Here is a 24,922-nt window from a genome sequence, read left to right as displayed (position 1 = left end):
TATAAAAATTGTTATAAAAATACTTAAGAATGTCATTTAATGTAATTCACTCCACCTTTCTTTTCCAGAAGAAGTGGCCCTCTTCTGTGCAAAAGCTAACAAATCTTATTGACCCATATGACCTTGAATCAGCCTTTTCAGATCCTTGCTCCAAATAGGACTAAGCACAGATCTCACTATCAAAAAAAGAGGGGGAGAGGTAAAAGGAGGAAAGGTTGGGAGTACAAGTGGGGGATGAAAGAGAGAGCAAATGAAGGATGTTTCAGTACTAGCATGTCCCCTAGCATGTACTGTGTGCCAAACCATCCCTCTGACTTATTAACCACAAAGAGATGGAGTAACTGAGGTAGGGAGCCTCATTCTCATCATTTTAGCTCCAGAACAGTGACTGAGAAAACCTGGCCAAGGCACCAGAGCCCCAATCCAAATGGAAGTATTATATTACTACCTCCTTCATATACTCTGTTCTATAAAAATCATTCCCAAATTTTTATTTCTATATGTAATCTTTCTTCTGAAGTTACATTTTCAAAGGCCTGATGGACATCATCTAGATCACCTAGATGTACTTACTACAGGTACTGTAAATTCAACATATCCAAAGCCAGAGATCATCTTTCACCTTGAACTCATATTAATTAGTCTCTATTTTAATTTTAATTACCCTATCCCTATCAGGGCACCACCATTATCCAACTAACTCAAGCATCCTGTTATCTTTGATTCAATGATCTTCCCTCTGACATCTAAATAGTTGCCATGCCCTATAGATTCCATCTCCAAAATGTCTCAACTGTTATCTTCTTTCCATTTCCAACATCACCACAATAATAATTCAAGTCCTTCCTACTTTTTCTCAGCACTATTCCAATAAGTTTTTCCACTTCCAGACTAATCCCTTGCCTCTATTAATTTGTTGCCAATTTAATCTTCTTAATGCAGAGTTCTGATCATATCATTCACTGAAAACAGATCAATAGCTCCCAACTTGAAGTATGAAACCTTACCCTAGCATTTAAAACCTTATAAAATCAATCAAAAAGTATTTATTAAGTACCTACTAGGCCCTGTGCTATGCAATGGAAATATAAATATAATAAATGAAACAATTCCTACCAGCAAGCAGCTTAAATTCTGATAGGGGAAATAAGTACATAGAGAAATATAAATCAAATATTTGTAAAGAAAATAAGAACAAAGTAATTTGAGAGGGAGAACACATAAATTGCTTCTTAAAGGGGGAAAGAGATTCAATATAGCAGAGGCAACAAGGGAAGTACATTCCATGCATGAGAAATGGTCAAAGCAAAAGCACAAGAGATGGAATATTGTGTGTGAGTAACAGAGCTCATTTTGTCTAGAATAGACTTGAATACAGGGAAACATTATGCAATAAGCCTGGAAACCAGAAGTCATTTAATAAATGTTTGTTGACTGACTGGAAAGTTATATTAGCACAAGTTTGTAGAGGTCTTTAAAAGCCAAACACAAGAGTTTCTATTTGATCCTAAAGGTAATATCCTATCAATATATAGGAAGTTGTATATGTTATCTATATATCTATACTTCTATAATGACACAGAAATATGTAAAAATATAGATGTGAGTCATCAGAATAAAAATTATACTAACTATTGTAATAGATAAGATCCCTGATAAAGTAGAGAGAACAGGAAGAGGACTTCAACAAAAAAAATGACCCAGCAAAAGAAACTGTGAAGAAGCAAAGCAGAATGATGAAAGAGTGCTGTCACAAAAACTCAATGGAGAGGTATATAGAAAGAGATGGTGATAAAGAGCAGACAAGTCAAAAAGGATGAGAGTTCAAAAAAGTCCATCAAATTTTGCCATTAAGGGATCATTGGTAACTGTGATGAGAGCAGCATCAGTTAAGTGATGAGATTAGAAGCCAGAATTCAAAGGATTAACAATAAGTGAAAGAAGAGGATTTATTTGGAGGCAGTTTCTAGGAATGTAGCTGAAGTGAAGATAGAGGTTTTAATGAGTGTTTTTGTTAAGGATAGAGGAGAGTTGAACATATTTGAAGTTCATAAAGAACTAGTAGATAGGAATAAGGAGGCAGAACTGAGGAAGGGAGAAAAGGAGGAAGAATTGATTGGAGTTGCAATCTATTAAAAAAGACAGGAGAGGATGGTATCAAGAGGACAGTTATAGGGATTAGCCAGGGCAAAGAGAAAGATTATCTCACTGTGAGAGGGAAAAGGGAAAGGAAGAGTTATTGATGATATCTAAAGATTTTGAGATTTAAAAAAAAAACTTCATTTTAAACAATCTCAGTTTTCCTCCAAGCAAGATCTTCAATTAAGAGGGGGGCCAGCAAAATATGAATCGAGATTTAGAAAGGGTTTCCTGTGAAACAAAATAGGGAATTAGGAAGTTATATAAATAAAAGAAATGACTTTCTGTAGTGAGGGTCCAGTTGAATAAGTTGTGTGACTTTCTTTAGCTCCTTTTAGGAACAAAAATAGGAGAAGGACATAGATGATAACAGTAATCCAGTACTGAGGTTTACTGAGTTGTGAAAGGACATCACTAAGGATTCAAAAGGGAGATGGGGAATCACAAGTAGTGAATGGTACACAATTGAATTGATTAACGATAGGATCAATATTAGTAAGGAAAGGAAGTGAAGTCAGAGCAAAGGTAATGGCCTAAGAAAGTACTTTATGGTAAAAGAACTAGCAGTTTCAGTAAGCCTAAAAAATAGGTTTAGAACACAGAGAGAGGAAATGATGATATTATAATCCAACAGGTAAATGTAAGTTTTTTAAATTAGAGAACTAAAACACACTTTTGGGTAATAGTAAGATCCAGCATATGACAATCCCTGAATGGAATAAATGTCATAGGATTTAAAAGGAATAAGAATTTGGAAGTTTTGGGAGTTAGAGGAACAATCAATAAAAGTATTGAAAAACTTTTAGTATAAGGTGAGGAACTGAGGAGAGGAAGATGAGTCAGCTGCTAAAATTCTTGAGAAAAAAGAATGACCTGGAAACTTGCATACGAATAATCTTAATTCTGTGAACTTCAAAGAAAGAGCAGTTGCTAGGTGATGATGACAAATCAAAAGTATGAAAGTGGCAGAATGAGATATAAGTATTCTGACTCCTCCTCCAGGACAAATGTTAAGAGAGGGTGTGTGTGTGTGTGCGTGTGCGTGTGTGTGTGTAAATGGGTGAAGATACAGTAAGTAATAAAGAGGAGGATTGGGGATATAGCATGGTCGGGGGCAAAACAAACCTCAAGGAAAAAACACAAATAGAAGGAATGTGAAAAAAAAGTCAAGGGCTAACATAGATATTTGCTTACTTTTTTCTTTATACACACAAAATGTAAATTACTTTCATATCTTATTATTCCAAAAATTTTTGCTCACATCATTCTTTTCAATTAGAAAATTTTTCTTCCATCCTATTGAAAGTCGATTCAAGAAACATTTAATAAGCATTTTGCATGTGCCGGGCATTGTACTAAGTGTAGTTAATAGAAATACAAGCAAAAGAAAGCCAGTCCCTGCCCTCAAGAAAATTATGTTTTAATAAGGGAAGACAAGACGTAAAAAAAGAAACTGGGAGAGGAACCTCCAAAAAGTGAAGAATGGGCCTAAAAGAGGAATGATGGAATGAACAAAGCAAGCTTACAGATTGACAAGGCTGCTACATACTGATGGAGAAAGAAAGAAGTCAAATGCGGAGCTCAGAAATCCTATCTATCCCTTAAAATAAAATTCAAATGACATCTCTGTTGTCTTCATGAAAGATCTTTTCAAGCAGTTTCTTATAAAATAATCCCAGGTATCCATAATAAAAAAAAAGAAAAAGATAGTTAAAACAAACAAAAAGGAAGAGCCTAACCTATACTATTAAATAGCTCATCTCCAATTTCATGCACAGTATTTGTATGAAAAAAATTACAGCACATAGAAAGTTTAAATTGGTTAACACCATGGGAAACTTAGATATGCTCAGTTTTCATTTAATGAGAAATTATTTTTATTGAGTTCTTTGCAAGTTCAATTTCTAACAGGTTAAGGTTAGTCTAGTTAGTTTGGAGTTAGTCATGTATTCTAGGTTAAGTTTTATGAATCTTGTGAATAATACATATAATCTTATGCATGCTGGGTAAGTAAAATTTATATTAAACAAAATTACTTATGAATTTTTACCTACATCCAAAATTTCAAGAGCATATATAGCAGAAATTTGTGACAAAATCTTTTGCCAGTAAATAGTTTTTGAAAACCAATAATCTAGATGCTGATCCTATTCAGGCAACTGAGGAAAAAAGATATTTCAAAAGATGAACCTGGAGAACTCAATGAATCTTACATTAGGATGTATGAGTAATTTAAAAAAAGTAAAAAGATTGTGGAGCATATGTTATTTGAATTAATATCTGTGTTTTAGTTCTATAGCTATATGGCTTTACTTTGCTGGACTTCAGTGTTCTCATCCATAAAATAAGATTTCATATTGGATAACACACACATATATATTTGGAAGGGGAGAGATTGCCTCCTGTTCCTATTGAGATGCTCAATCTTCCTCCTCTCCAATCAACAAGAATGTCCAAAATACATATATAATCAGAAATATAATTCCTGCATACCCACACTGATTCTTCTTTGTAGTCTCTAGAACCCATGGGAAAAAGTAAAACAGGGACAGCTAGATGGTGCAGTAGACAGAACTAGCTCTGAAGTCAGGAGGCCTGGGGCGTTCAAATCAGACCTCAGACACTTAATATTTACTAGTTGTACGACCAAGGCAAGTCACTTAACCCCAATTTGCCTCACCAAAAAAAAAAAAAGTAAAACAGGATTATATTGGATGCTAATACATAAAATTCTCAAAATGTAACAATGGAATATATGTTAGGAATAGATATTTATTGGGGATAGGTATCCCATGCAATAAAATCTCACTAGTTCATACTAATTGGGATAAGATCAACCTACAATACAGAAAATTTTTAAAGTAATTCATTTTAAAAATTATTTCAAGGCCAGAGTAACAGTTTAAAAGGTATTTATTTCCTCATAGAATTCTTGGTATATAAGCTTCACTATATCTAGATAATTTATAATTAGTGATTGTTAATACAAATAATAAAGTTATTTAAAACCTTTAAAATAGTTTATTCATCAAATTTTAGGACTGGAAGGGACCTTAAACTGAGTAACCAGGAAAAGCAGTGGATAGAATACTAACCTAGAATCAGGAAGACTCATCATCTTCCTGAGTTCACAGCTGGCCTCAGATACTTACTAGTTGTGTGACCTTGGGCAAATCATCTAACCCTGTTTGCCTCAGTTTCCTCATCTGTAAAATAAGCCAAAGAAAGAAATAGCAAACCATTTCAGTTATCTATGCCAAGAACATCAAATAGGGTCATGAAGAATTGGCTATGACTATCTAAAAACTCATTTTATAGATGAGAACACTTCTGAAGTCCAACAAAGTGAAGCCATATTGCTATAAAACCAAACAGACTGAAACACAAGTATTAATTCAAGTAGCACATACTCCAGAATCTTTTTTTTTAAATTATTTACAAACTTGTTCCTCCTCTATAGTATTCAAAGCAAATTGCAGCCTATCTGAAGTTATGTTAGAGATTAAATTATAGTTTTACTATCCTGTGACTTACTTTACTTCTGATTAACAAATAACCTGAAATACCATTCCCCACCCCCTTCCAATACCTTCAGGGCATATCAAAAGTTCTTTTTAAGAAGTGTCTACCTAAAGATTAATTGTAAATATTCACAAGCATTAGCTAAATTGACATTGACCATGTACCTATTGCTTTCTTAAGGATCAGAATATCATTTTTTTTAAAAAATCAAAGGACAGTGATTCAAATTAAAAGATTTAAAAGCCTATTAAAACGTTCTGAAATTGATTCATTTTAATTTATATGCTGTTGTCCAACCTTCCCTACCACCAGTTCTCATTAAACAACTTAAAATTTTTTAAGATTCTTATTTCACATTTACTTCTGTTCAACACTAAATCACTTTCTTGCTTTATAAAATAAATAACCATCCTTGAAAAGTAAGTTCAAAAAGTTAAGCATGATAGATTTTATTTCAAACTTAAATGCATTTCTAGCATAGACTACTTAGCAAGGGGAAAGGAGAGTTACGATGAAGAACTATTTAAAAATTAAGTAGACATAGTAAGTTATACACATTTACTTTCTTTTTTTGGTCTGATTTCTCTTGTACAGCAAAGAATTATATAAATGTTTATTTATATTGGATTTAACATATTTTAATATGTTTAACATGTTAAATTGCTTGCCATCTAGGAGAAGGGGTACAGGGAAGGAAGAGAAAATCTGAAATGCAAGGGTCAATGTTGTCAAATTATCCATGCTTGTTTTGAAAATAAAAAGCTTTATTTAAAAAAAAAAAAGAAACAGAAAGGAATCACTTTATTAAGACACTAGAGAACCTGTCATACTGTAAAAGGTTATTTCAATCTTAGGTATAATTCTTTATCAAACTTAAAATTTTGTGGGCAGAGATTTCATGTTTGAATTCCAATGCATTATTAAGTTCAATATTTAAAGAATTTGGTGTTGTGATAAAGATTAAGATTTTTGGAAGAGTTAGCAATACTAAATTTAGTGTATGACTAACCTATCAGAATTAGTAGATAATTTTCCTCCTCATCTCTGTCAGCATAAAAAACATGAAAAGTTTTCCCTACAGTTACCTTATAGGTACTTTTAATAATATGACCCACATATTTCAAATTATTTAAATGAAATCTAAATGTTTTAATAATACATAGAACACTGACAAGCTCTTTTAAAAATTAAAGAATCTTTAAGATAATGGGAGAAATAGGAAAATGACATGAATTATGATAAAGCTTAGGATTTTCCATTTTGTATTTGGTCATTTCAGCTACATCCAACTTTTTGTGACTCCATTTGGGGTTTTCTTGGCAAAGATATTGGAGTGGTTTGCCATTTCTTTCTTTAGCTCATTTTACAGATAAGACAGAGGCAAATAGGGTTTCTTCTGACTAAGCTTCTGAGGCCACATCTGAAAATAGGAAGAGTCGTCTTCCTAATTTCAGGCCTAGTACTCTTTTCACTGTGCTCCCTAGCAGCCTTGGGCTTTTCCATAATTTATTCAAAATGAAATACTGGTTAATTTTTTTTTGTCCTTGAAAAATAGAAGCATAAAAATGTAATAAAATTAAAGTATCAGTTATTTCCAGAATCTGAGGCTGAGTTGCTCAAGGTAATACCGGTAATGAACACAAGAGGCAGGATTTGAACCCAGGTTCAGGATTGCATTTCCTATTGTCGTAGGCATGTCCTGTGTCTTCTCCTTTCCTATTTCATTTGGGAATTTTATTGCTCACAAGGATTCAGTTATCATCTCTATGCTGATTCTCAGATCTATTTCCAAAAATTAATTCTTTTCTAACCTCTAACATCTTACAGTCTCATATTTCTATTAAACATTTCAAACTAATATACTATAAACATCTCAAACTCAACATATCCAAAACTAAATTTTATGTCCCATGCCCACCAACAAACCCTTGCCTTTTCCTAATTTTTTTTATTAGTATCACAGGAAGGACCACCCTACATGAATCCCTGGAACTTACCCCTTTCTTTGTCACTGGAATCACCCCCAGTGCAGCCAATCATCATCTTGAGCCTCAACTTTGCAGTAGAGCTTTCTGGTTGGTCTCCATGTCACAAGTCTTTCCCCACACCAGTCCATGCTCCACTTAACTATCAAACAGAACTGATCTTCCTAAAACATGGGTCTGATGTTATCTCACTACTCAATCAATACCAGTGATCTCCCCATTGCCTCTAAGAGCAAATGTAAAACATTTTGTTCAGCTTTTCACTTCATAACTTGGTATCTTTTTACTTTTTCAGTCCTTATACTTTACTCCTTTGCAAATTTGGCCTCCTTGCTGTTCCTCTTAAAACAAGACATTTCATCTCCTCACTGTACAATTTTATTGGTTGTCTCTCATACTTAGAATTCTCTTTCCTCAATTAGATTCCATCAACTCCAGGTAAAATCTTATGTTCTACAAGTTCACCTTAATGCAAATCTCTACCCTCAGCAATTATTTATCTCTATCTTATTTGTAAGTAGCTGTTCTCCAACATTAGATTGTAAATTCTTTGACAGTAGAGATTATTGGTTGTCTTTTTTTGTATTCCCAGTGCTTAGTGCAGTGTTTGGGACATGCCAGGCACTTAATAATTGTTAATTTGACTTACTCCAGAACCAAAGTTCAACTGTTCATTCTTTATGGTTCTTAAAGAAAAAAAAAAAAAAGGCATAAAATCCCACTGGATATTTAACCTAGTTAGCTATATAAAATAGGAGAAATTAATTGAGAAGGAAAGGTAGAAAGGAGCTGTGAAAAGAACTCCTCTGGGAAACTTTCTACTGAAAAAACAGTTTAAGCATGATTCTACATTTTAACATCAATGCCTCTGTGGTCTTCAGGATACAAGTATATATTTTTCTCTTATGCCATCAAAAGCTTATTTTAAAAAAATTTAAAAAAAGAAATTCTTGTAAACCAAATATCTATTAACACTTAAAATTCATCAATATCTGTATTTCAATAATTTCTTAATCAATAAACATGTGATTATGGTTTTCTTGAGTCAAACTTTTCTTTAACTACATTCAATGTAAATGCAGCATGACTGGAACAAAATTTAAGATGAAAATGTTGTCTCAACATTTTATTTAAAGAAATTCGTACTATGAAGTACAGTAAATTTATGATGGAAAGAGTAATAATGAAAAAGGAGCCATTCCCATTTATAAAGTGCTTCTCATAGCAAACATAGGGACAAGTACAATTTGAAAATACTAAATGAACATACTATTAAGGACACAAATCATATACTGTTAACATCATTTACCTTTCTTCCCCAATTTTTTAAAATGATACTTAAAGAAAATAAACAATATCCAAACCCTGTTATTTCTTATAATTAAAATCTGCAAACTTACATTCTAGTATGTAGTAAGATATAGTCTTGCCTAAAGTTCTGATAATCTGACCATTCCAAATTGTCCAAATTAGAAGGAAAAAATTGAAACTATAGTTATTTTAGGGTTAGATCTCTGCCTGGTTATGCTTAAAGTTTAAATATAATGAAAGGAAAAGTTTAAAAAATTAGGCAAAGTTTAGAAAAGCAGACAATTGAGTATAGCATGAGTATTCAGGAAACATTAAATCAGAAAATGCTTCCAGCACTTTAGTTAGACAGATTCTTAATGAACAATTTGTGGAACAACAATATACAAGATGAGAATGTCTATGCATGGATTTTGATCTGCCCCTGAAGGATATTTCAGGAAAAAAGAAAAAAAAAACTTTTTCATAAGTTATATTTCTAACTCAACTATTCCTAATTATGTTATGCTAGAATTTTTCTCCATGTTAAAAAAAAAAAAAAAAAACTACCCTGAGGAAAGATTTCTTTCCTAAAGATTATTTTGTTTTGTTTTGGTTTTCTTTTTGATCCAAACCTGGACCTCTGATTTCAAAGGACTAGGGAGCTTCAAATAAGGAAAACTCCCCTAATCAAAGTAGGTCTTCAGCACTTTTGCAATTTAGGGGCTAAGGAGAAGTGCCTAGGGCATTGGGGGTTATTCGTCTAGCCCGAGGTCAAATAGCAACTTCAGAGTTCCCAAAGAAACTTGCCCCAGTAGTTCAGACTCTGAGGCTACTACTTCTCTAGTCAATAAGGTAGGCTTCTCTTCATCCTTTAGCTTAACTGCATTATATTCTATAGGATCACAGGATTTGGATCTGGAAAGAAACTTAAGAATAAATCAACTAGTCAAACCCCTTCATTTTATAGGTAAGGAAATTACATTATGTAGACTTCCTTGGCAGTGGGGATTATTTTAGGCATAACAAATTATTAAAGGTAGACAAAGTATTCATTAAGCGCTTAAATAAAAACATTATTTAATGTAGTTTCAGAGTCTATGCTGTACGAAGAGCAGCAGTAAGAGGAGTAATTTACAAAGTCATCGGAGGAAGGGCTGCCAGACGTTAAGCTAAATCCTCCTCTCCTCCAACTCTCCCTACAACCAAGGGATAATCCCTAAAGAGGCAGGTATCAAATTTAGGAAATTATAGGCTTTTAGGAGTAGGGGCCTCAGGAATCATCCGAGTCCAAACAGATTTGTACAGATAAGAAAACTGAGGTCTAGGGTGGTTAAAAAAAAAAAAAAAAAAAGCGTTATGTCCAAGGTCAGGCAAATACAACTCGTAAGATTAGCCGCAGAACTAAGGTTCAAACGCCAAGTCCAAAGCTCTCGCCTGGGTAACAACGCGGATTCGTAGGCTCCGCTCTAACTCCCAGGGGTGCGGGGAAAGAGTCAATGGCCGATAATGAGGCTTGCCCTCCACCCCTACGGGCAGACACGCATTGAATGCCGAGGGCTTCACTCGACTCCCCCACCCCCACGTACCTGCGAAGAGGCGGCGGCCGAGGCGGCCGCAGGCGGCGGCAGCGCTTTCCCTTCTCCCCGGCTCTCCTCTTCCTCGGGGGAATCATCCAGAAGCACTTTGCTCTTGTTCAGTTTCCACATGCTACAGTAGGGTTGGGGGCGTTCTCTTCCCCACCCCTCCTTTTTTTAAAAAACTTGCTGGATTTCGGTCGACGTGACTGGTTGAAGACCTAAATATATATGTATATATATTTTTTTATGATTTCTGTCCCAAGACAAGAAGAAAAAAAAAGGGAGAGAAACTTAAGTAGCGAACACTAAAGGGGGACGGAGGCGGGGACGAGAGGGGGCGGCGCCCCCCAACCATGCTGCCTTGTCACACTACGGCCCCCTCCCACTAATCCTCCAGTTAGCCCCGGCCCCAACTCGAACCCTGACTTGGGTCAATCCCCCAGGCGAGCTCTCTTCAGCTAGAGAAGGCAGTATTCGCACATCCAGGGGTCATGACTTGAAAGTGTGATTCCCTCAACAACACCCCTGAGTCCTGAGGCTGCCTCCGTCCCATCTCCCTCAGAATTTACCCTTCACCCTCGGGGCCGACCCAACTTTGGTCCTCCTCAGGCCTGAGGCCGCCTCCGCGCACTTCCCCACTCTCTCAGTCTAGCCTCCCCCTCCCCCGCTCCCGGAGTTCCCTCCGTCCGGTCCCCGCGGCCCTCCACCACCACCCTCCTCCCCAGTCCACCTCAACTTCCGACTCCCTTCAGCCCTAGGGCCGCTTCAGTGGCTTCCCCTTCGCCCCCGGGAGCCGCCTTCTCACCAGTGAGGGACCCCCACCCCCGGCCAAAGCCCAGAGCTGAAGCAGAAGCCGGAGCCACGGGAGCCGCTGCCGCCGGCCGGGGGGCTCGGCCATGTTAGTTTCAAGCAAGCTGCAGCGCGCCGGGTGCCGGGGGGAGGGGAGGAAGGAGGGAGCAGGGAGGGGGCAGGGAGGAGAGGAGCCGCTTCCCAAGGAGAGATAGGCTTTACGGTTACCATGGCAACCGGTGCCCTGGCCTAGACCGAGAGCGGAGAAGCGGCACAGCAGCTGGCCACTGAGCGGGCGAGCTGCTCATTCTTTGCGCATACTCAGTGCGAGTTTCTCCCTCTCTTCTTAGGAGGTTCGGTGGTGCAGCGTCTGGAGTTCGGGGTTTAGAGGGAGGTGGTCCGGGTTCGAATGGTGTGTCTGCGCGCGTGAGACCTTGAGCAAGCCCCAAAGACAGCAGAGCTCCTGAGTTCTCTTCCAGCCCCAGCCCTATCATGTCCCTTCCGTAGGGGAGAATTGGGAAGAGCAGGAGGTGACAAGATATGTTGCAGGAGAGGACCTTGAAAAGTCATCCTGTCTTTTATAGAGAGGTTTACCCAGGTTTCACAAGACTGGTCCCTAGCACAGTCTGGTCTCAAACCCCCGGAACCACACTCATCCCTCGTAGAAATAAAAAATGCTCCAAGGCATGCGCCGTATTTTGGCTTTACTTAAAAGCCCCAAATTGTGATGTTGTGAAAAGGTTAAGTAAAGGAGGTGAAGAGTGAAGGAAAGTAGTGAAAAATATCCTGGGGCAATTAACGGGAGTTCCTCGCTAGAAGGGAAAGTTTCCAGTAACATAACAAAGATCGTAGAATTTTCTTCTGTAGAAGGAGGTCTCCAAGGAGTTTCTTTTAAATCAAGGAATTGTGTCCCTTTATACTTGGGTAGAAAACAAAGTTTAAGAGCAAAGGAACTTTCATCTGACCCTGTATAATTTCATTAGTCAAAACCATACATGAGCAATAAAGCCCCCTTGAGCAGTTTGTACAGATATTATGCCCATTTAATAGGTGAGGGAAATAGGCTTGGCGACTAAACCAGTACCAATATTTTACTAGCGTACACTCTATAGGAAAAAGAGGTAGGTTGGAGGTGGGGAGTATCTTGAATTTCTAGCGTCTTAAAGGTATGTTTCGGGATGAAAAAACAAGGGGAAAAGGACCAAACCAATCATACTCATCTGGGTCATACTAAACATACACTCTATTTTAAAATGCTTACCAGCCATTTTTGCATATATTGAGCACTTACCTGTTCAAGACACTGTGAAAATTTAAAAGTACAAGAAAAATGCTAGGAAAGCTACAGGAATAATCTAATAGCACTGTGCAAAGTGATTTATCCAGGAGGCGGGGAAGAGCTTCAGGAGCGACTATTATAATTTTAGCCTGACATGGTGACTGTAGGCCTGGAAAGAATATAAAACATTACAAAGAAAGAATTTACAGGAATTAATAACTGAATATGGAAATCAAGGGAGAGGAAATAATGCCTTCCTCTAGCAGAGATTGGTAAAACACAGGTATCATAACCAAAAATGTAGAGGTCTCTAAGGAGCTAGTTTGGGTGAGGGAGTGGAAAGAAGAGATGGAAAAGAGACATATTCAGTTTAAAGGAAAGCTAGACATTCAAATGGAAACTACTCCAAACCTTTGGAAAACAGGATTCCAGTATAGGAGATAGGTCACTTTAGAGATAAAGACCAGAAGTTTATTCACTTGCGAATAACAGAGACTTGATTTGATTTGATTTGATTTGATTCTCTTAATTCCCCAAATTTTGAAAAATTACTGGTGACAGAATTTCAGATGCTTCAGCTTCTACTTCAAAATTCAAAAGCAATAATACCAGTATTAAGTCAGTAAGAAAAAATGCTTATTGTGTTATTTTAATTTTAGGTGAAGAAAGAAGAGCTTAACTGCTCCGCTAAATTATAGCAGTTCTTAACATATTTTGTCCTATCAATTTGTCCTTTAATTGACCTCCCTAGTCCCACTTCCAATATCCTAACAATTTAAACAAAAGACATTTAAATCACCTAAATCACCATTACAAATCCATCCACCTTTACAAAGTAACAAACTAAATTTCAGGAGTTTGGAAGGGAAAGGGCATGTTCATGGTACCTCTTTCTTTCTCCTACCATGTTCAAAGTTCTTGCTGCCAAAATAATCTTCCTAAAACATAGTTTTGACCATGTCTACCAGTTCACTGGTTCAAAAGTCTTCAGTGGTCTCTGAAGATTACCTGCACAACAGGGGTTTTTAACCTGGGGTCCACGGAGGCTGGATAGATTTCAAGGGGTCCATGAACTTGGATAGGACATAAACATTACATCTTTATTTTTACTAACCTCTAACTCAGTGGTTTTTAACTTTTTTGTGAATCACTGACTCTTCTAACAGCCTAGGGAAATGGACCTCTTCTCAGAATAATGTTTTTAAATGCATAAAATAACATATATGGGATGACAAAAGAAACCAATTATATTAAAAATAAGTTTTCAGAATAGCACCATAAGCTGGTGCTAGTGAGTTCCCTTGAATTCATCTCAGATTTATACTATCTCTATCTTATTTATCCATAACTGTTTACTTGTGACGATGAGCTCTTTGTGAGTAAGGACTGTTTTTGCCGATCTTTGTATACCTATCGTTTGGCCCAGGTCCTAGTACATAATAGGTGCCTAATAAGTGTTCATTGGCATTATTTGATTTAACCACAGGTTAAGAACTCCTGTTTCAAACTGCAATAAGACATTTCCTTATATTCACAAGATAAGACACCAAAGCATTATTCTGAGAATGAGTTCATAGGTTTCACTAGACTGCTAAAAGGGTCCACACACAAAAAAAGGCAATTGGGTAAAATACAGATTGTTTAGGCAGGCATTTAAAGCCCTCCACATTCTGGCCTCAACTTATCGTTTATAGTACTCCCTCTCCCACACTTCCATTTAAACTAAATTGTTTTATCTTTTTCCTCCCAGACTTGACATTCCACCACCCACCTATGCATTGACAAACTGTCTCCTTATGTTTAGAATTTGTTCCTGCTCTATCTCCTTTCAAAATCCTCATCTTTTAAGTTCAAGTCAGGTGCCACTTCCTCCATGAAATCTTCCTTCTCTTCCTTCTCAAAGTATTTATCTTTATGTCTATGGATCGTGTCCTCCCTTCCCAATAAAAATATCTGCTCCTTGAGAATAGGAACTATTTAGCAGAATGCCCCTCACCAAATTTTTACTAGGTGCTAAATTGAATTGAATTGCTAATTTAGCTCTGTGAAATTCAGTGTGAGTTTAGTTTGAACCTAATCCCAAAGAATAAGGATGACATTTCTAGCTAAATTCACTAGTTTCAAACAACAAAACAATCAAAATATCCCCTGAAGCCAACAAGGATTTTTTTTTTTTTTAACCAGGTACCTGTATTGACAATTTCTGGGCTATAAATTATATCATTCACCAATAACAATGAGCAAAATGACATTTTTTCATTATATCCTTAAATCTTGAGGACCTAGAACACAGTGTCTTGAACATAATTAGATTTTTAATAAATGTTTGTTTATCCAGAACGGTGGAAAAGTACAGAACTGGGATAGAGAAGACCTGAATTTTAGTTCTATTTAATAACTGGCAGTGTGACCTTGGAGAAAGTACTTCATATTTTTGAGCCTTGGCTTCCCCTCTGTAAAATGAGGGAATTAGACTAAAATATTTCCAAGTTTCTTCAAGTTCTAATCTTCAGGACCTTTAGCCATTGTAGCACATTGCTGCTTATCTATTTTTCTATTACAAAGAAAGATTGTCCCTTGTAAACCTGTATGTTTATATAAACTGCCTATTTCTATTAGTTTTTTTTTCATAACCTCAAGAATCACAATGGCACCTTGGGAGGTTGTGGGTTCCCCAAAATTGAGAGAGTAAATTGTAATAGGAATCTTGCTTGAAATGGGAAATTGTACTACATCACCTCCAAGTTCCAGATCCTTTAAATTCCAGAATTTCATGAATCCCTATAATATTCCTATTCCATTATGATTAAGAAAAAATGGATTCTTACACTAGTTCTGCACTAATTAGATGAGCAATCATAGTCAACCACAGTTCCTTCCATCTCTAAGATTCAGGTTTTTTTTGTTGTTTTTTTTTTTTTTTTTTTGGTCTTTATTTTTTTTTTTAAACTTTTTATTGACAGAACCCATGCCAAGGTAATTTTTTTTTACAGCATTATCCCTTGCATTCACTTCTGTTCCGATTTTTCCCCTCCCTCCCTCCACCCCGTCCCCCAGATGGCAAGCAGTCCTTACATGTTAAATAGGTTATAGTATATCCTAGATACAATATATGTGTGCAGAACTGAACAGTTTTCTTGTTGCACAGGGAGAATTGGATTCAGAAGGTATAAATAACCTGGGAAGAAAAACAAAAATGCAAGCATTTTATATTCATTTCCCAGTGTTCTTTCTCTGGGTGTAGCTGCTTCTGTCCATCTTTGATCAAGTAAGGCTCTCTTTATCGAAGAGATCCACTTCCATCAGAATACATCCTCAAACAGTATCATTGTTGAGGTATATAATGATCTCCTGGTTCTGCTCATTTCACTTAGCATAAGATTCAGTTTTTACATGAGGAAGTTGAACTATATTTCTAAGGCCCTTTCAGTTATAACATTCTATACTCCTCTAACTTCTCTGTTCTATTATATCAATCATTTCAGTTTCTAATACTAGTGATTTTATTTCCTTTCCCTTTTTCTTCCAATCTATTCAGATTCAGATACTTTGAGTCCTTACTTTTGAATTTTTAGATGCTCACACAAAGGGTTCCACCTTCTTCATAAGAAGAATTAGAGACAGAAATAGTCTATATTTTTCTCTATATTCATCAGCCATCCATAATTAAGTCAAACAATCTAATCCCAATCCCTTCACAAACCAATAGAATACATCATCAAGGCAGTGGCACAAAAATCACAAGCTGAATTATCAACAATATATCATTAAAATTTAATAAAGTCACATTCCAGTAAGCTCTACCATCAGGCAAGAATATACTTTATTATCATATGTCAGAAACAACTCCTATTTCCCAAAAATTAAAAACATGCCTTACTCAGTGGATCCAAGAAGCTGTTTTACTTGCAGAAGTACAGGTACACACCCCACACACACCTTGCCATTGCAGCTACAATATTTGAGCTGCAAGGATGTAGTCTTGGCAGTTCTCACTTTATTCACTACAAACTCATAATGTGTTTGTATCCTATACCTCACTACAAGCCTGTCAAAACAAGCATATTCTAAACCCCAAAACATTTATAAAAGCCAAATGCCATAAAACAAAGGATATTGAACAAAGACAAAATGCAAACAAACACATTACCAACACAAAGACATTTCAAGAAATATGCCCAAACAATTCCAAACAAAGTGTAACCAAAATAACACTTTTCATTGAAGCAGGTGGATTATAAGCTCTATCACAGAGCACCATTACTGTATTAGTAGAATGTTGTTTCATACTGTACTAGAAACTATTTAAGATTAAGCATTAAGTATCAATAACTTGGGAAAATGGATAAAATTGTCCTGACAGAGGAAAAAATGAGTCAGAGAATTTTTTAAGTCAGTTTTTTTTCAAGGAAAGACAGAGAGGTTAAGTATATCCTCTCAATGACCAGAATAAGGAGTCAAACACAAGACATGATCCATTTGTTTGAAAGGCATTGTTAGCTAAAAGCAGTCAATAGAAAAGAAGCAGAAAAACTGGTCATTTATAGATGACAGAAGTCAAGTAGGAGAACAACTGACTTTTCAGTGAATCTAGGATTTGATTGTCTTAAACATGAAAGTTATTTATGCAATCGATGAGACTTGATGTCTCAATTCATTCATAGATTTGTCAATCAATAAGCATTTATTAAGTGTCCACTGTGTGTCAGATACTATACTAAGCACTGGGGATATACAAAAAAAAAAAAAAAAAAAAAAGCCAAAGGTTTGTTCTTAAGGAACTCACAATCTAATAGGAGAAACAACAAACAAATATGTATAAATAAGCTATGTAGAGGATAAATAGAAATTAATTAACAAATGTAAACTACTAGAATTAAGGTGAATGGAGTAAATGATTGAGTTGGACCTCCTTAAAATTAAAAAATTAACTTGTACAAATAAAATCAGTGAAGTTAGATTCAGATGAAAAGATCAGATTCAGAAAAAGAATTATTGTGTATTTTAATGTATCAAAAATCTATACAAAATTGACACAGTGCATAAAATTATTAACTACTCATCATAGGAGTCAAAAATTATTAACAAATAGTTTTCAAAAGAAGATGTCCAAACTACCAATAACCACTTGAAAAAAATTGGTTCAGAATTAGTAAGCATCATAGTTCTATGAGTTGGAAGAGATATCCAAAGCAATCTACTCTAGCTGCTACTTTTACAGGTGAAGAAACTGAAGCCCATGTCACTGAAATTAACTTACCCAGGTCATACAAGTAATAGTTGTCAGGGTGGAACTTGAATTCTAAATTTTTCCAACTCCTAAACCAGTGCTTTTTCTATTGGACTATATTGCCTCTCTAAATACCTCAAATCCATAAAATTAGAAAATGTGATTTAAAATGGATAAATTTAATGTTTCAAGAATTATGAGAAGACAGGCTAATTCACTGCTGATGATAGTTTTGAATGGATTCTATTGTTGGGATTCAAGGGGACCCCAAAAATGTTGAAGCTCCATATCAGTGCTATGAGGTATTTCAAAAAAATTTACAGGCTTAGACCCATATCCAAGTTAAGGGACAAAGTTTATTATAATTGTGATGCCAATTAAAGTGGGCTAAATTCTAAAAGAAGTTAGCAAAGACTCGGGAGCAAGAAGGTAAATTTATAGGGAAAAGTTAGAGAAACCAGATGCATCATATCACTGATATGCTAATTTTATGGCTTATAGATGGAATTGATGAGTGGTCTAATCCTGACTTTGGGTGCAACCATAGTTCCCTGGGCAGAACTCAGGGTGGGGGTGGGGAGAACTTTCCAGAGGTGTATTTTTAGGCCTGAAAACAAGTAGCAGGCCTCCAATTTTGTTCTGCCTCTCCATTAAACTCAGGTCTCTCATTATTGTTGCTCATTAGTTTCAGAAATCCCTTTAACACTGATCAACAGGCTGTTATCTGATAGGCAGAACTCTTTTGGAGCATCCTGACTGAGTAAACTAAGTAAACTAAGGCAAGATAGCCTAAGAGAAGAGATATATCATTCCTAATTACATCATTCCCAAGGCTAACTAGCCTTGAGATTGTTCCTAAAGATTATACTATGCCACAATGGATGTGGAAAATAATTTTCGGTTATATAAGAAAAATTGCTAAGTTATTCATATACTCTGATTCAGTGATCTCACCTATGTGATAATGTACCATTAAGATTATTTACAGCAAGAAAAGATCTGTATATACACAAAAATCTTCATGATATTATCATTTATGATAGCCAAAAACTAGAAACAAAATATGTGTGCTCCATGATTTGAGAATAGTTGAATGTTTATTGGTATTAGAGACATAAGTAAAGCTATAGGAATTCAGGACAAAGGTTGTCAGCTCCAAAATTATTAAGGCCATCTGAACAATTAATTAAGATTGATTTATTGAAAATCCAGAATGATTTCAAGGTTCTGACACTAATTATCATGGTATTGATGAAGCTGAAAAAGAATTTAGTCAACTCCCTAAATAGCAAGTGGCCATAGGAAAATTACGGCTGAGAAGTAGTAAAGATTTTGGAAAAGGAAGATCTTGTCTTGAGAGGCTCTTTTCAGTGCTAGCCTATGTTTCCATAGGCCTAAATAACAACAGAATCAAAATATGTTGAAGAACTGAAGTCATGGGTAATATTACAAATGAGTGATAATAATCCCTTTGGGGAAAAAGAAGCCTCAGCAGCCAACAGACCAAGCAGATGGCAAGAGTTCAGTAGGAAAGAAGAAACCTAGCTTCAAATGGCAAGAGCAGCTTTATGGTAAAGGAGCAACAATTAACTTTGGAAACAGAAAAGTACACCAGCTTCAGGTGTAGAGAGAAACATCATTCTATTTATTACATGATAGAGTTGTAAAAGGTATTCCAGATGGGACTAAAGCTTAGAATTTAAGTTGTGCTGGGAATGTTTCTTCTCTCAACAGTAGAGTGAGAATCTCGGTGATATTGTATTCCTTCATATGTAGGGGAAATTTTCTCTTTTTGCTTAATAATTCTGTCCTAATGAACGGTAAATGTTTCTTTAATAGTTGATATACAAATTGAGACAGTCATACTCTAAGAACTTCTTTCCAAACTACCTCTAACAGTTAGAAAATGACTTAAATAAATTATGGGATAATTATATGATAGAATTTTACGGTGCTATAAAAAAATACACATATGAATCACATAAGGACATTTGGATCTATATGAATTGAAGCAAAGTGAGATTAGCAGCATTAGAATTGACTGATTAGTCTAATACTCAGATTAAATTGTGAATTCATTCATTTGGCTGTTTCTAATATAACCCATTCATGCTTACCTATTATGTGCAAATTCCCATGTCCTTTGATATATTCAACAAAGAGAGTCTACCAAACCTTCTGTAGTTCTTTGTTTCTTTCTCCCAATAGTAAAAGAGCAGTGGAGCACTCAGATCATTCTTCATCTTTATCACATGACCAACTCATCTTCATTTTCTATCATACATTTCCCTAACAACATCCTTTACATCTATTCTTCTAGGTTCCTAGTTTGATAAATGCTGTAGCCTATTCATATCAAACATAACTGAATCACGAGATTTTATGGCAACAAATTTGCCCTCTTTGTGATATCTTTTTTAATTTATTCAGAGAATGTTGTGTGCCATGTCACACAGCCATACAACAACATTGGTACAGAATTAGTGTTAAAAAGTTGAGCCTTTATTTCTAGAAGTTTGAGGTCATTAAAGGAATTTTGAAATTTCCTAAAGACAATTTTATCTGGTTTTCTTCTTTTTAAATGACCCGAATGGTCATTTGTGTAGTAGGTCCTTAATGTAAAAAACAATGATAAAATCTATAAATTACCAATCCAAATGATTGTCATAATCTGAGCAATAAATATTCATCCACTTGATTTTTTCTGTGTGGATAGATCAATTTCTTTTAAGTCAAATTCTTTTAAGTGATTTCAAGTCTCATCTGGAACCTCTACAGTATATTAGGCCTGATAATATCCCAGAAAATATCATTTGCAAATAGGATCTGGAGAACCTTACCACTCACAAAGAATCCATCAGCCCCTTGGACTGTATGCTGGTTTTCTTCTAAAACAATGGTGAATATCTTTGACAAGCATCTCTTTCTCCATTTTATGTTTTTGGCTGATATTTGAGGGAGTCTTGGGTATTTAGAGAAGACTAGTTCCTCTAGTATAAGAGAAGATCAGCCCTGAAAAGGATCCAATTTTGGAGTCCACCTATCACTCAACTCACCTATAGCTCCAAAAATCTGTAGCATACACAGTAGCAACTCCCAATAAAACTATTTCTGCAGACAGACTAAAGCAGATCAAGAGTAACTGACAAGCCATACGTAAATAGGAGAATGTCTACATCAGGCATATGAAGATTTCCCCCAGAGAGGAATGGGTAAATGAGAATATTTTTTTCCAGTTGGCATGAAGGTAACAGAGGCAGGTATTGTGGAGCTTAGAAGTTGGTTCAGACATTGAAGAAGTCAAGGTCATCACTGTTTCCAGGGCCATTAAGTTGTCTTGATTATTACCTTACTTACCATTGGACTTCAATAATTCTAAAAGAAAGAGTGAGGCTAAAGATTTTGTGCAATTCTGTCTCATTTAAATCTAATTCTCACACATGTCAAAATATCATCCCATGATGTCACTGATCCTCTTCAAAAATGAAGGATGAACAAAAAGAAGGTCACATTGTCATTTCTTTCAAGAAATCTTTAATGATTTTGATATATGCATGGATGAGACAAACCTTGTTGGAAAGGAACCTTTAAAGTATCATTTTGTTCTATTAGATTCTTTTTTATAATAAAAGAAAAACAATAAATATAATGAAATCTTGTATTCTCTGTAGATTTCATTCAATTTCAACATGATAAAGATGTGGAAATATCAAACTGAGGATTTGATAAGACAGATTTTCTTTTTTAAAGAATCTCTTAAAGAAGAAAAGAAAACGACAAAAAAAAATTTAATGTAGCGGAATATCACTTACTTTTTATCTATTTCCTCCTAATAGCCTCATCAAGAGTAAGTTCAATATATATATGTATATAATTCACATAACTGTTTTACATAGATTGAAAATATAGAATAGAAAAATATTGGATTGTAGTACTGATGTTTTCTCATTTGCTTTTTGAGGAGTATTAATAATGTCCAATTTATTTCCCCACACTTTCCTATCTTCCTCTCTTTCAGATATTTTAGCATTGATTACTCAGAGTGAGAACTCTAAGCATAGATAGCCCCATGTACATTTAGTCTAATCAATCTACTTTTGCTGTCCTTGTATTATCAACAAAGTGCCATTTCTACCTCCTCTATAATTGTCTAGAACTGTAATGTTAGGATCAAAATATGATAACTCTACCAATGGTGAAAACATGTGTTATTAAAATTTTTTTTCAGGTTTTTTCTATTGTTCTTCTTTTTTCTACTTTCCTTTCATTTTTTTTTCCTTAAATGTCTCCAAGTTTTTATTTCTCTTGCTGAAAAGTACAAGTCTGATCTTTTCTCTGTGTGAGAGCTTCAAATACTTCAAGACAACTATCATGACACCCTTTCCTCTCTGCCTGTAGTTTTTTTCTTCTCTAGGGTAAACATGTTTAATTAAACTAATCTTCATATGACATGACCTTAAAGCCTTTCATCATCCTAGCTGCCTTCCTTTGTACATTCTCCAGCTTATCGATGCCTTTTTTTAAACTTTGGGATTCAGAACTGATCACAACACTGTAGAGGGACTACTATCTCTCTATTCCTGAAATCTGTGAGCTGGTAATATCCATAATTTTCTATCATGCTTTGCTGTAAGATTTTGAAAATAAGTTTATATTGTTGAACCAATGTTGCCATTGGATGTTATCTATTTCAATTTGACAACTCAAAAGATTTCTTTATTAAGACACTTTTAGGTTCTTTTGATCTTTATTTCATGGAAATAGATTTTATCAATTAAACTGCTTTATAAAATTATTGTAGTTATTATCCATATTCTTTATTTCATTCATGTCCCATTTTCCATTATCAGCAACTTATTTTAATTTATTAGGATTAAATTGTCTCAGCAACAGAATAAAAGTCATTTTTGAAAGTTTGAACTCATTTACCTGTCACTGGAACACAGGATTTAGATCCAGTCAGGTCCCTTGGAGACCATTTTGTTCAACTGTCTCAAAATTTTGCAACATTTTACCAATCCAACTCATCCAGGATCTTTGTGAACATCTGACACAGAGAGCTGAAAAAGCCCTTGAGAGATCATCAGATTTGTCTTTTCACATCTCTCCTCTCTCATTCTTTTATGGGTGAAGATAACTGGGTTGCAAACTATTAATACTATCTTAAATATTCCCTATAGCTCTAAAATATTATTTAATTATATTAACTTGCTTAGCAAAATGATTTGAAGAGTTAAAAATTAAGAAATTCAATTCAATTCAATTCACTAAACACAGTGATTAAGCAAGTTTTTGTGGGAGGATAAATAAAAGCTAAACAGTATCTGCCCAGCAAGAATTTCTATTTTACCAGTAGAATGTAACATGTTTTTAGTTAAGTAAATACAATTAACTTGAGAAGAAAGCACTAGCTACATCAGAGTTAGCAAGGGTGAGGGAAGGCTTCATAGAGAAAGTATTACATGAACCAAGTCTCTAGGAAAATAAGATTTTAAGAGAAGTTGAATTCCAGGTATGGGGGGAAGGGAGCATAGCCTATCTGAAGGTAAACACATGAAACCTAGAATGTTGACTTTAGGGAAGAGTTCATGTTCTGCTTTGAGCAGAACACAGAATACAGTATGTGACAGAAAGCAATATGGAATAAATTGCAAAGGTAAGTTGGTACCACATTGAGAGGCCTTTGAATGACAGCACGAGAAGTTTGCAAAGGGGAAAGAGTCATTTTTCCATTAGAAAAATTCACACAATCGTGGAATGTATTATTTTATTAAGATTCCAAGAATGTTTTTAAATAGAGAAAATATGAGGACAGAAGATAAAATTGCCTTCAGTAGAAAGCTTGTTACTTTTCTTCTTTTCTCAGTGACAAATTTCTCCTACAAAATGGAAATGCCACCAATATTGCATGCCTAGACATTTGAGCTGTAGCAGGAAGTCAGATGCTGCAGTTACTTCTTCCGAGTCTGACATGGAAAGCTTTGAGTTAAACAATTTGAGGAAATTTAGGTATTCCGCCAACAATGGTACTGGTCATTCATAGCGTTTTTGTTTTTTTGTTTTTCCGTTCTCTTTTGAAGGCTGTGGCAGCTTTAATAATGAATTTCCTGCCTTTGGTTGACTTGTCAGAACATTTTTTACTCATGCTGTTAAAGGAATTTTCTTGAAAGATTTGCTAATCTTTTTCACTTAGTAAAATAATCAAAGTATTTTCTGTTGATGTGACTAAAATAATGCATTTAAGTGATAATATGGGAAAGTTGGCTTTCTTATGAAATACAACAGATCTCTTACTACTACTTCTTTTCTCTCACACAACTACCAGCCTAATTTAGGTTCATATCTCCCTTTACCTAAATCATTACATTAATCTCCTAATTGTTTTCCTACTTCCATTTTCTCCCTCTCCTATCTTCCATATGATTGCCAAATCAATATTCCTGAGATATAAGTCTAAACTATCACTCTCCTGCTCAAAAAATTTTATCACTACCAGTTGCTTCAGTATTTAAATCCCTGCCTCATAATTGGTTCCAATTCATATTTCCAGATTCATGTGTAAGAGAGATTAAATTTATTCTGTTTATTCTCAGAGGGCAGATTTAAGAACAATGATTAGAAGTTTAAAAGAGACAAATTTAGTCTTGAGGTCAGGAAAAACTTCCTATAATTAGAGTTATATGTAAATGGAATAGACTGGCTTTGTAGTTCTTGGGTTTCTCCTTACTAGAGATCATTAGATAGAGCTATATGATCATTTGTTAGGGATGTTGAAAGGAGTCTTCCTTTTCAGATATGAATTGGGTTAATTGATTCCTAGTATTCTTTCCAACTTTATTATTCTATGATTTTATATTTAAACAGCCCTCCATTCACTTTACAATTTAGCCAACCTAGCCTAATTGTATCTCGTATGTGACATTTTACCTTCCACTTCCATGTCTTTGCCTAAGATGTCTTACCATACTTGGGTTACTTTCTGTCTTGGAATTCCTGCCTCTTTCAAGACTCAGTTCAAGAGTTATCATCTCCTCTATGGGATCTGTCTTGAATTTCCAATTGTTAGTTTCCTCCCTCCAAAAACAATAGTAATGGAGATATGTCTCTATCT

General features: G+C 35.3%; 1 protein-coding gene and 1 long non-coding RNA gene across 6 annotated transcripts in view; both read right to left on the bottom strand.

Annotated features, from left to right (window-relative positions):
- TDRP (testis development related protein) overlaps positions 1 to 11,555 on the bottom strand; it is a 56,187-nt gene extending 44,632 nt beyond the window's left edge. Inside the window, exons 1-3 of one of the 5 annotated variants that reach the window (XM_051976016.1) lie at positions 11,319 to 11,555; positions 10,523 to 10,766; positions 5,292 to 5,345 (exon numbers count right to left, since the gene is read on the bottom strand). In XM_051976016.1, the coding sequence (XP_051831976.1) occupies positions 5,292 to 5,345; positions 10,523 to 10,642 (174 nt within the window). In that variant the 5' untranslated portion in view covers positions 10,643 to 10,766; positions 11,319 to 11,555. Of the gene's footprint in view, positions 1 to 5,291; positions 5,346 to 10,522; positions 10,767 to 11,243 lie in introns of all 5 variants that reach the window. The other 4 variants (XM_051976017.1, XM_051976018.1, XM_051976019.1 and 1 more) reach the window with 4 other exon arrangements.
- Positions 1 to 24,922, bottom strand: part of LOC127548567 (uncharacterized) — a 237,980-nt gene that overhangs the window by 92,562 nt on the left and 120,496 nt on the right. The window lies entirely within an intron of this gene.

This window comes from Antechinus flavipes, chromosome 2, assembly GCF_016432865.1.
Source record: "Antechinus flavipes isolate AdamAnt ecotype Samford, QLD, Australia chromosome 2, AdamAnt_v2, whole genome shotgun sequence".
Classification (NCBI taxonomy): Eukaryota; Metazoa; Chordata; class Mammalia; order Dasyuromorphia; family Dasyuridae; genus Antechinus; species Antechinus flavipes.
The sequence above is the reverse complement of the archived record's forward strand: the minus strand, read 5'-3'. Positions and strand labels throughout refer to the sequence as shown.